At 39.0% G+C, this 12,441-nt stretch overlaps 1 protein-coding gene across 1 annotated transcript in view; it reads left to right on the forward strand.

Moving 5' to 3' along the window:
* Positions 1–12,441, forward strand: part of LOC122096447 (aldehyde oxidase 4-like) — a 55,864-nt gene that overhangs the window by 9,772 nt on the left and 33,651 nt on the right. Inside the window, exons 4-11 of the mRNA XM_042667004.1 lie at positions 22–130; positions 2,905–3,031; positions 5,652–5,713; positions 6,634–6,714; positions 7,501–7,581; positions 8,743–8,887; positions 9,121–9,213; positions 11,741–11,892. Of these exons, the coding sequence (XP_042522938.1) occupies positions 22–130; positions 2,905–3,031; positions 5,652–5,713; positions 6,634–6,714; positions 7,501–7,581; positions 8,743–8,887; positions 9,121–9,213; positions 11,741–11,892 (850 nt within the window). The remainder of the gene's footprint in view (positions 1–21; positions 131–2,904; positions 3,032–5,651; positions 5,714–6,633; positions 6,715–7,500; positions 7,582–8,742; positions 8,888–9,120; positions 9,214–11,740; positions 11,893–12,441) is intronic.

The raw sequence follows: 12,441 nt of genomic DNA on the forward strand, positions 1-12,441 counted from the left end.
CTTTAAATAATCCCATCGCAGCCACTACCCAGCAACAGCATGCCTGGTGCCTATCTGCTCTCTGTATGGGGCTGCTGTCACCACCGTGGAAGGTGTTGGAAGCATCAAAACCAGAATTCACCCTGTGCAGGTAAGAAATCACATGAGTGAGATCAGGAGTTGGTATAGGCATCCCCTGTAAGACTATGTGCTCCCATCAGGTCACCAAACTTGACATTCTTTATGTTTTCAATTCTTATTTTGTAAGCTTCCATGCTTCATAACTGAGCACTTTTTTGGAGATTCATTTTTCAATGTATTTTACCCTCAAGATACTTTCTCAATCCCATCTCTATATTTGCCCTAAAGTAAAAGAATAGTCTAGTCTGACAAAGTAGGAAATCAAACAAGAAATCACAAATCATCTCCCACATTTCAAACTCACTCTGAAAGCAAGGCCAGTTATGTGTGGGAACTGGCCTAGTGCCCTCCAAATGTCTGATACATAATCATATACTAGGCTACAACAAAACATAGCTAGATTAACAAGGGGTTTGCTAAAGTTTGCTGAAGAAATGGCAACATTACTTTAATATACTAGAATAGGAACTTATTCTTTGAGTGAGTTTTAAAGTCAGAACATAGAAAGAGAATGATGAAACCAGGGAGAAGGGGACTAAGAGTTCAAGACCAGCCTGAGCTGTGTATCAAAACCCTGTCTCAAAAGACAGGGATAGAGAAAGAGAAAGAGGAAGACAGAGATACAGGGTGGGGGAGGGAAATGACTTGAGGGAGGGAAGAGAAAAGGGTGGGGGAGAGACAGGCAGGGAGGGAAAGGAAGATAAAGGATCCTTTGCTCTTTTTTCAGTTTTATTTCTTTATTTACTGTAAAGGTAATGAATAGGGGGTACACTGTTACCCCTCCCTCATTTCTCCCACTTACCACTCCCCACTTGCCTCCCCTGCCCAAGTTGTAAGGTTCATTTCCAACATAGTGTCTAGTGAGTTTCATTGTTGCATTAGCTCATCCTTTGTCCTGCTGTTTCTGTGATTCCCTTTCCCTTCAACAAATCAGATAAGCTTATTTACAGGACAAAGGATATAGAAAATTAAAACAGAAAGAAAAATAATAGAAATGACTGGACACAGGATATAATAAGCTACCAGCACAACCATGTTCATTGCATTTACCATGTTCATCATTTACCATAGCTAAGATATGGAACCAACCCAGATTCCCCTCAATAGATGAACAGATCAAGAAGATGTGGTATATAAACACAATGGAGTTCTGTGCTTCCATCAGAAAGAATTACATTGCACCATTCATAAGGAAATGGAAAGGCCTGGAAAAAATCATATTAAAGCAAGCCAGGCCCAAAGAAATACATGTTTCATGGTTTCTCTCATTTGTAATAACTAGACTATGTCTATAATATTTTTAGCAGGGGATCACAATAGCCCAATTGCTAAGTGCATAGGACCATATATAATGAAAAGCATCAAAATGAACTTCAAGAATTGGAAACAAGAGGTTCTTATTATGTCCTTTGCTCTTGAGACTATTCCTCTTAGCAGGAGGTTACAATACCAGCTCCTTACCTTTGATTGACACTAAAACTTAATGACTATTCTCTTTACCATCTTAACCTACACTTGACTCATCACTTTAATTACATGTGCACTTCCTGCTCAACTTGCCTGATTAGTTCCTCTCAAATCTTGTTAGTACAAAGCTAGAATGTTCCCTATGCCCTGGAGCAGGCTTTTCCTGTTGCTTTGGCTTGTAAGAAAGATCCCATTGTTAAATTTGCAGAGATTCTCAAATTAGTCTTTAAACATATCCATTGTTAAAATTAAACTATATATTTATAATTCTCTAATGGATTAAATTAAGTCAGCCATGGTAGCAGTAGTATTTGTACAATGCAAGTTGGAAATTAGGATCTTAACCAGGGTTTTGCCCCCACTTCAGAGACCAACTCCACTAGTACATTAACACACAACTTTATGTGGCAATTGCCACCCAGCAGCAAATTCAACACAGCCACATTGTCTTCTTATGCTGGAAAAATGCCTGTGCTATTAAGAAAATGTTCATTTGAAAATATTTGAATCGCCTCTAGCCAGCTCACAGAAGCAGCCTGGAGAAATGCACAGGGAAGATATACAGTCAGGACTCCTGTCTGTGAGGAGCAGAAAGACTCTAGGCTCTGTAGGAACATTTCTTACTCTCTTTTTCATTGTTTGTTGTTTGGTCTGGTCATTATGTTCTCATTTTGAATGTATACATGAGTAGCTCAATAATACTAAACAGTACTTCATAATTTCCAAAACATTTATGTAGATGATGTCATTTTTATCCATTAAAATTTCTAGTCTTTTAAAAAAATATTCTAGTGTACAGATACAGATTAAAATAACTTGCCAAAAACAATACTAAATGATTTGTGCAATTCACTCATATATAACCATCATTGGACTAATTTTAAAAATTAAGAAAATTCAAGCAGATCATTCAAAGTAAAACAACAAAGCAATCACAAGAAGGACAAAAACTCACATAGGAGTGGCTCCAAGGCTTTTAAAAAAATTCCTCTAAATTAACCTTCCCATTTCACAAGGAAAGAGACCAGGATGTATAGACAAGTATCTTAATCCCTCTCGCCTTTCTTGAGGGCCAAAATAATATGCATCTGCCAGGCACTGATGGCTTACAGCTGTGATCCTCACCACTCAGGAGACTGAGATCTGAGGATCAAGGTTTGCAGCCAGCCTGGGCACAAAAGTCTGTGAGATGTTTATCGCCAATTAATCAGCACAAAAAGGCAGAAGTGGAGCTATGGTTCAGGTGATAAAGTGCCTGCCAAGCAAGAGCCTGAAGCAAATGGCCGTAAGTATAAAAAGTGTATGGTTGTCTCCTAGGAACGACTGGCCAAGTGTCATGGCACACAGTGTGGATTCTGCAGCCCGGGGATGGTGATGTCCATCTACACATTGCTCAGGAACCACCCCGAGCCCACACCTGGACAGATCACCGAAGCTCTTGGAGGTGAGCCTCCTCAGCCCTGTGCAGCCAGTCTGGAGCAGAAGGAATGCAGGGAACTGGCAATCCACCCCTTGGCTCATGAGGAAAGATCTGTGTCATGGCTTTTGGGACATAGACACCTGGCCTCCTTGGTACCTGTCTCTAGCAAGGCCTTCCCACAATGGGCTGTCTTCATTTCAGTAGCATTGATGACAGAACTTGGGGAAATATTGGCCCCCTTCAGGCCCTTTGTCCCCCTGCAAAGGCACTTCCGTGAGTTGTTTCTGAAGCTTTCAACACAATCTGGTCCAAAGGTGGAAACTTAGGTCAAGTGAAAGAATATTTTGCTTTTTGGTTTTTAATTAATCTATCAGCATCATGCATTAACATTGCTTACTGAAATTAATTTTGCAAAGAAAGAAGAGGGACTTTCAGATACTTTACATCTTTATGTCCTGGCTGATCGTTGCAATATGACCAAGGAGATCATAAATAATAATCTGTTCTCACAAACAAGTTGAGTGAATGATTCAGTGTCCTATAGGGAAAGACACATATCAATTTTGTTTGTTTTTGCCAGTTCAGGGACTTGAACTTTGGATCTAGGCACTGTGCCTGAGCAACTTTTGCTCCAGGATAGTATTCTGCCTTGAACTACAGCACCACTTCTGGCTGTGCGTGTGTGTGTGTGTGTGTGTGTGTGTGTGTGTGTGTGTGTGTGTGTGTGTGTGTGTGATTAATTGGAGATAAGAGTCTCACAGACTTTCCCACCTGGGCTGCTTCAAACTCCAGTCCTCATATCTCAACCTTCTGAGTAGCTAGGATTACAGGTGTAAGCTACCAGCACCTGGCTAAGCTAAATTTAAGTGAAATATATATATAATTTTTCTCTCCAAAGGAGGGCATATTAATAATGAGGTTTTCTGTGACACACTTAGCCAGTCTCAAGATGACTGGTCACCAGTTATTAGAAGAAAGATTTTAATTCAGACCTCTAAATATTAAAGGAAAACTCTGTCTCTCAATGAAGAAATCTGGACAGGAACTCAATAGCAGTGTGAAAAGCAGCAAAAAATAAAACTAAGTAAAAATTCAAGTTAAGTGTTTGTGAAACTGGCAAATAAGTATCCCTTAACATTTTCCCTTATTAACAACTTCACTCAAAAATTTTCAGATTCTAAGTACTGTTCAAATTTTATCCTGTGGCTTCAATTATCATTTCAATTAAACCTGAATGGATGGAGGATTGATCATCTTTTCTCAGTGAAGTAAAGAGCAACTAATGAGAAATCAAGAGCTTTAAAAGTCAGAGATGGCTTGCTTGTCATTATATACAGAGTCTTAAGGAGGCGTATTACTTCCTCCCAGATTCTGTGCCTAAAATTCATGTAACAATCACCAAGAAAGAGATGGTATTACCAAGTTTAGCAGGTTGGGATAGATAATGGTATCCTACATGTAGATGACTTAAAGAATGTATTTTGGCTTTAGGCTATTTACTCGTAATCTTTCTAGACTTATAAATGTTGGCCATCTTGACAACTTTCATGTTTATAGTCTAATAAAAATAGTCATATAAAATTCAAAGAAATGTATTCAGTGTAGGTCCATAAATTCTCAAATGGGCCATTGATAGAAGCTTCTGTTTCATGTCACCTAGTCTCTTCCCTTCACGAGTGGTTTTTTATTTCTATTTTTCTTATAATTAGGAGAAACTTTCTGGTAGTAGGGAGTCATTGTCTCTCCCCTAGTGGGTCATTAGTAGAGTTTGTAGACTTAGCACCAATGAGGTGGGAAAAAAGCTACTGGCTCACTCTAGCTCTTAATATTTGTTTTTATCAGAGGAGGTATTCATTGCCTCTGAAATACTACTATTTCTTGTCTTATAATTAATTATGTTCTAGAAATTTCAGCTCCTTCCCTGCACTCTCAGGAGGAATGGGAGTTTATGGAGCTTGCCACCATTCTTGTGTCTACAGTTTCTTGCTAAACTATTCACAAGGGAATAAAAAGAAAAGAGCCCACAGCCCACTCATCCACACACGGTTCCACACAGCATTTTTTTTTTGTAGATGTTTCAACCTGCCCAACCTCGTATACACATGGCTTCTGAAATTGCTCAACTATAGTGGAACAAAATAATTTGAAATATACATTTATCAATCTCTTTTATGCATAGGTTTTGTTTAGCTTGAATACTTGCAACTATTACTATATGCAACTTTTATTAAAGGTACAATTTTAACAGTATAGTAAAATTTTTTCCCATATTATTGAACCTTCTTCATAAATATCATTCACAGTGGCTACAAAGTTGGAATATACTTTTTAAAAATACTTGTTTTCTCCTCTTTTCCACCAGATTTAGGAAATTTTGTTGGACAAAAACACTTCCAGTTATTTATTGAGCAATACAGTCTGTGTTGTTTCTTTCAGCTCATAGTTTTGGAGTTCTAGTCCATGATCTATTGGCTGAAGTCACAGAGTACCTGCCCAGTAAGTGCAGGATTCTGAGTTCAAACCCCATTACCACAAAGATAGTTGTGGTAAAATAGTTAAGATAGTTGTTCCACTAAAAACATTAAGCACAGCTATGTTATTTATTTCTATATTATTCCCTAAAACTTTATCCATTATTATTCAGGTAATTTGTGCCGATGTACTGGATACCGACCCATTGTTGAAAGTGGGAAAACTTTCTGTTTGGTAAGTTAAAAAATAATCCATTCTCTTGACTTACTTTGTTAGTAAATTTTTGTATGAAATAATCTATTGCTTTCAACAATCTCTAAAGTAACCCTATGATGTTCTTTCTATCAAAAGATATTAAATGGCTACTGATTATAAATTTTAATCATATATATTTTATATCCCTTTGTAGCTATATGTTTATTTCTAAATGTTTATATCTCTAAATTTGTCACTTTTCTGTGGCATATATAATTTAGTCCATGACTTCAATAACTGAATATTCTATTGAAGAAAATTAAGTACAGAAACAATAAAAGCACAATAGAAGGATAGTAAACAGCTCAATAGATTCTGTACATATGCATACAATTTTAAAAGGAATGGGAACTAAAAAGAATGAATAGAAATCCTCAGATCTCAGCCTCGTAAGGATTACTGCATGAGTCACCGGTGCCCAGTTTACATATAGAAAATCGAAAAAGTAGCTTGTCTTCCTAGGACTTTATTAAATATACATGCTATCTCACCATTATGATAATGAGAAACACTCAGGAACTGGGGAGGTAGCTCAGTGGTAGTATATTTGCCTAGTATGTACAAGGCCCTGGTTCAAACCCTAACTCCACAAGGAAAATAGAAAGGGAGAGAGAGAAGCAATCTATTTGGGTTGATGGCCCATTCTAACTAAACTCCATATACCTACTTTATTTCCAGCAGGAAGCTTTAGATGGCTGACCCTGCCCACTTTAACCTCCCTTGTCTTTCTATGACACTAGAGTAACACTGTTGGCAGGCCTGCACCACGGAAAATGGCTGCATATTCCCTCTAATTTTCTCTAATTAGTCCATTGTAGAATAACACATTAGCAGAATACTCAGGTAAGTATTTGAAGTACTAACTAAGAAAGCTGATTCAGACTTCATTGTGTCCTAAGGAATCAACTGTTTGTCAACTGAAAGGATCAGGCAAATGTTGCATGGATCAAGGTAAAGAATCTTCGAGCAGACAGGAAAAAGTAAGTATCAGCTTTTTTAGTGATTTCTAAAAGTTAATAACACGAATCTAAATGTATTCACGTCTTGTTTGTAATAACATGCAAATGAAGTGAATTCTGATTACAAAAAGCTTAATAGAGCAGAGCTACTGTGGCTCATGCCTATAATCCTAGCTACTCGGGAGGCTGAGATCTGAGGATCATGGTTCAAAGCCAGCCATGGCAGGAAACTTCGTGAAACTCTTATCTCCAATAAACCATCAGAAAACCGGAAGTGGCGTTAGCCTTGAGCTGAAGAGCTGAGGGACAGTGCTCAGGCCCAGAGTTCAAGCCCCACGACCGACAAAAAAAAAAAAAAGCTTACTAGAGCTCCAAACACAAGGGGCCTATGGCACCCAAAAGGGTGGTACACAGGCTGCTTTTGATCAGCAGAATTACAGTCCTGGGCCTTAATCTGGATCTGCCAGCTGCCCGACAAGCCGTAAGGGGAACCAAACAGCAGTGTACCTTCATGCTCAGGCCAACATGTACCTGCAAATAGTACGTGAGACCCACTATAAAAGTCAAAGCATGGCTTCTGACACCAAAGGAGGCAACTCAAAGTCCAATGGTGTGCTAGAGAAGCCACTCCACAGCTTTGGGAGGGCGGGGAATTCTTCACTCAGGGACACGCTGAGGCCCTGGCACCTCATTTTGTCTCAAGGGTATTAGGGGGGGAAAAACCTTAACTCTGAAGTCTCACGCTGAAAGGTCCCTATATTTCTCTCCATAACTCTGAGGTCTCTTTTTCTGTTTTGTTTTGTTGAGATATGTACCAAACTGTATAATGAAGATGAATTCCAGCCCTTGGATCCATCCCAGGAGCCAATATTCCCTCCTGAACTAATAGTAAGACCCTTGACTTTGGTTGTTCCACTTCTTGTAGCATGCTATGGAATTGCTGAACTGTAGGCATTAAAAATTGGAAGCGTGTCCACTGAAATAATTGACCCATGTCTAGTGATTTGTTCCCCTCTACTAGAGATAACTGAAGTTTGGAAGAGTAGTGATGAACACATAGTTCAGAAACACTTGTAGTTAAATCCCATCAGCTGAAGATCATGAGTTAGAATGTAGATGATTCACCCAAGGTCACACAGCTACCCAAGGTCATACTTGTAAAACCAGCAAAGCAGGAATCAAATGATACTTATAATCATGGAATCCAATGTTCTTACAGTTATCCTCTAGGTCAACACAATAGGAAGAAAGAGGTAGAAAAATACACACTATTTCATTATCATATCTCAGAGAGATCAGGCGAGGAGAGAGATGACTCTGCTGGTGTCTCAGAAGCTCTCAGTCCTCTGGGCCCCTCTGAGTATGAGAACTGAGCATTTTGATTATGACTAGTGTTTTAAAACTATGTATAAGCTGAGTGCCAGGGCTCACACCTGGGATCTGAATATCATGGTTCAAGCCACCCCTAGCAGGAAAGTTCATGAGACTCATCTCCAATTAACCACCAAAAAGCCAGAAATGGAGCTGTGGCTCAAATGGTAGCAAGTATCCTTGGAACAGAAAAACTCAAGGACAGTTCCCAGATCCTGAGTTCAAGTCCCAGGACTGGCACCAAAAATGTATATAAAAACAGACTTATATTGATAGATATAGACACATATAGCATTGTAAAACAACAACAACAACTCCATTTACACTCTACTTGTTGAATGATTTAATAGATGTTTTGCAGCAAGTTATGCCTATAAGCAATTTTTGTTCTAATCCCCACAAATGGGTGTCCTTTGATTCACTACATGGTATAACTATAAACAAGAAGCCTGACATTTTAATTCCAGACTAAGAAACTTCTATTGCACCACAAGGCTTCTTCACACTCCAAATTCACAAACACAAAGAAACTTTATGCTAGTTTCTATACAACCCACTCTTTCCTGGCCCCTAAAAGTGAATCTCCTCAAAAAGCTACAATGACTAGCAGACCACTCAGACACTCATGGTTTGTTCAAAAGCCTTTCGTGAAATCACATTGGCTCAATTTCTCTACAGAGAATGGCAGAAGACCCAAATAAAAGAAGACTGACATTCCAAGGTGAAAGGACTACCTGGATTACCCCTGTGACCTTGGATGACCTTCTAGAGCTGACAGCCAGGTTCCCCAAAGCTCCACTCATCATGGGGAACACTACAGTGGGTAGGTGGTCATTACACATGTTATATTCATTTAGATTAGGGAATCTAAACATCTGTGTCTCTCCTTAGACTCTTCATTTTTATTAACATTTATGGTCTTTTAGAAGGCTTTGTAGTTTTCTTTTGCAATGACTTACATAAATTACCATTTTCACTCTGACTTATCAGTGAATGACTTCTATTATATCTATTGTCTTCTTTTTCTAATCACCTGATGTGATTTTCCCCCTTAAGGACCCAGCATTAAATTTGAAGATGAATTCCATCCAGTTCTTATATCTCCACTTGGGCTTCCAGAGCTATATTTTGTAAACTCCACGGATGATGGTAAGTATCTTCTTTTTTCCAATAGCACATGACCATTTTGGCTGTTGGGGACCATCAGTAATCAATGAGGTACATTGGAAGATTTTTGCACTTCATGTATCTGATCTCATTTATTCATTTGAAGTGATTGACTAGTCACCTACTATGGTGAAAATGCTCACTGAGCATTTTCAAACTGATTCATTCAGCTATATCTTGGAGTGGTGCTACCACTGACACTGATATTATCAGAGAGCCATAATAGCATAATATGCCATGTCACACAGCCAGATACATAAAGAATGACCAAATTTTAAAAGGCAGTTGCTGACCAATAGGAAAGGGTCTTGACTGACACATTTTAACTTCTTTTTTGGGGGGGAGGGAGGGAGGGGTTCTGTCGTGGGGCTTGAACTCTAGGCCTGACCTCTGTCCCTGAGCTCTTTATCTCAAAGCGAGCGCTCTGCCACTTGAGCCACAGTGTTACTTCTGATTTTCTGGTGGTTAATTGGAAATAAGAGTCTCACAGACTTTCCTGCCCGGGCTGGCTTTGAACCATGATCCTGAGATCTCAGCCTCCTGAGTCGCTAGGATTACAGGAGTGAGCTACCAGCACCTGGCACATTTTAACTTCTTAATTCACAAATTTTCTCAAGTCTCACCCCATGTCAACACATACAGACACCCAGACATACAAAAGAAAAAAAGATAAATCTTGGCCACAAGATTTGAAAAGCAACTAAGAACAACCATCTTTCCTTATTTTTATACTCTTTTCACAATTTACCTTCCTGACAAGTTGACTTTTACAACCACCTTGGGTTCAAGCAGAGCATGGAGCCTTGGCACTTCCATTATCCTACAGAAGATGCCGAACCACAGGGCCTAAGTAACCTCCCAGCATCCTACAGCTAATGTGAGGCCAAGACAGGGATCCAACTTTAGCCCCCTTAGTGCATGCAGCATACTGAATAATGTTTTGAAAACATGTCCCCCTAACCTCTTTTATATCAAGCATATGAATACATAATAGGTTATAGGAGATATATAAATATATATATATATATATATATATATATATATGGCTTCTCCAATGAATAAACAGAAATCAAGTGGATATTTGTTAGCCCCTTTGACCTACCCAACTTGACACTTTTGTTTTTTGCCTGGTGGAAGGTCTATATGAATGGACTCACAGGAAAAGAAAGGGTGAAGGAAGTCAGCTAGGTTGAAGGGAGGATTAAAGGAAGTGTAGGAGGATTTAGTCAGGATAGTGGGGATAAAAGAATGGGGGGCTATAGAACCAGAACAATGTTGCTCAACCTTTTCTTCATTGTCACTCCTCTAAAGAACAATAAACACTGTTTCTCTAATCATCCCTCCATGAAATTTTAATACCACAGGTAGACTGTGTATCTTTATGTACAGTATGTGTATTGGTGCTTTATACACAAAATAATTTGTTTATTTTTCCATTTTCTTGGGAAAAATTTTACCGTTGCTGAAAGCATATGACATCACTGATCAAATCCAGCCCTGTGAGCGTACCTGCAAATAAAACTGACCCAGAGACGGGGCTGGTATCTATATTTTAAAATATGTTATTGTTGTTATTAAAATGTTATACAGAGAGGGGACCATTTCATATGTCAGGTATGAACACATTTCTTCCTTTGGACAATGTCACTTTTTCCCATTTGGTGTCTATATTTTTGACAAAAGAGAAATAGGAAGAGATGAAGGTGTTTAGGGATCAATCCTCACCTCATCTATTTTAATCTTGGAAAAAATATTACAAGGCCAGGCATAGTGACACATGCCTGCAAACTGGAGGCCAACTTGGGCTACATAGCAAAGCCGTGTCTCAAGAGACAACAAAAAAAAATCTTCCAAGATTATCAATTATTTAATTGACAACTCAGTAAGAGGAACTCAGTAAAGTACCAAATTTCAGATATCTCCAATTGTAGTGTGCCAAAATCTCTGACATGCATGGCTGAGGAGGAAAAAAAGATTTAGTTCTTCATATTCAAAACTTGTGTTTGTTTTTGTCACTGTGACAAAATACTTGGGAGAAAGAATTTTAAAGGTGGGGAAGTTTGGGCTGGGTTTCGGGGCTTCCATCCATAGTGGTGGGGAAGATGTGGCAGAGCACAACAGCTCATATCATGGCAGCAAAGAAGGAGAGGAGAGAAAGAACAAGGAGGGAAGAGAGAGGGAAGAAGCCACAGAGAGACAAGCATATGTCTGTACTAGCCAGCTTTTTCCTTTCTCTTTTTCTTCCATCCAGGCCCCTGATCTACAGTTAAGTTCCACCCACCCACATTCCCCTTAGATAATTGGCTCTGGAAATCTGATCACAGACACATTCATCTCCTACACACTTCTCAATCCAATCAAGTTTACAATCAAGATTAACTACACAGAAATAGTTGATTATTGTCATTCTAAGTAAATATAGTAAGAGAAGATACATTTTAAAAGATTATTTCACGCAGCCTTATCTTGTTAACGTTCACTTAAACTTACATTCCATTCTTACTGTCAGGGGTGACAATAGGAGCAGGATATAGCTTGGCCCAACTGAATGACATCTTACATTTCATTATTTCGGAGCAACCAAAGGAGAAGACCAAGACTCATCATGCTCTCCTGAAACACCTGAGGACTCTTGCAGGAGCCCAGATTAGGAATATGGCCGTGAGTTCCCCCAGCCGTGGATATGGACGGTCCTTCAGTTCTCTTTATTTAACAAATAACATTCTGAAGAGGAGTCCTAAGTTAATGCTGAAAAAGTCTCTGCACTATGAGTGTGTGTATGTATGTGTGTCTGTTGAAAGTGATAGGTGTGACATTGCATGTGTACATGTGTCCAAAGTGCCTTAACAAGACTATCATACGAGAAACAAAAGATTCCCAAATTGGAATCCATCATGTGTGAATTTTGTGATCCTAGAGAAGCCACTTCATCTCTTCAAAGCATTGCTTCTTGATTTTGGAAATTAAAGACTAACCAAACAGTGGACAGTCTCTAGGATCCAATCCAGCTCTAAGGGTCTTATGGGTGGCACAATTAACAAGAGCCCATGCTTCCTGATACTTCTCACAGCTTGGTTTCCTCTTAGACCCTTACACCAGAGTCAGTTACTAAGCATATTTCCTACACGTGCATTCTTGGAGTCCACCAGCTATTTAGTTGTCTAGCTTATTGAGGTTTCCTCACTACTTACCCATCCCATACAAGATGGA

The sequence above is a fragment of the Dipodomys spectabilis genome, unplaced genomic scaffold, assembly GCF_019054845.1.
Source record: "Dipodomys spectabilis isolate Male_0828 unplaced genomic scaffold, ASM1905484v1 ptg000373l, whole genome shotgun sequence".
Classification (NCBI taxonomy): domain Eukaryota; kingdom Metazoa; phylum Chordata; class Mammalia; order Rodentia; family Heteromyidae; genus Dipodomys; species Dipodomys spectabilis.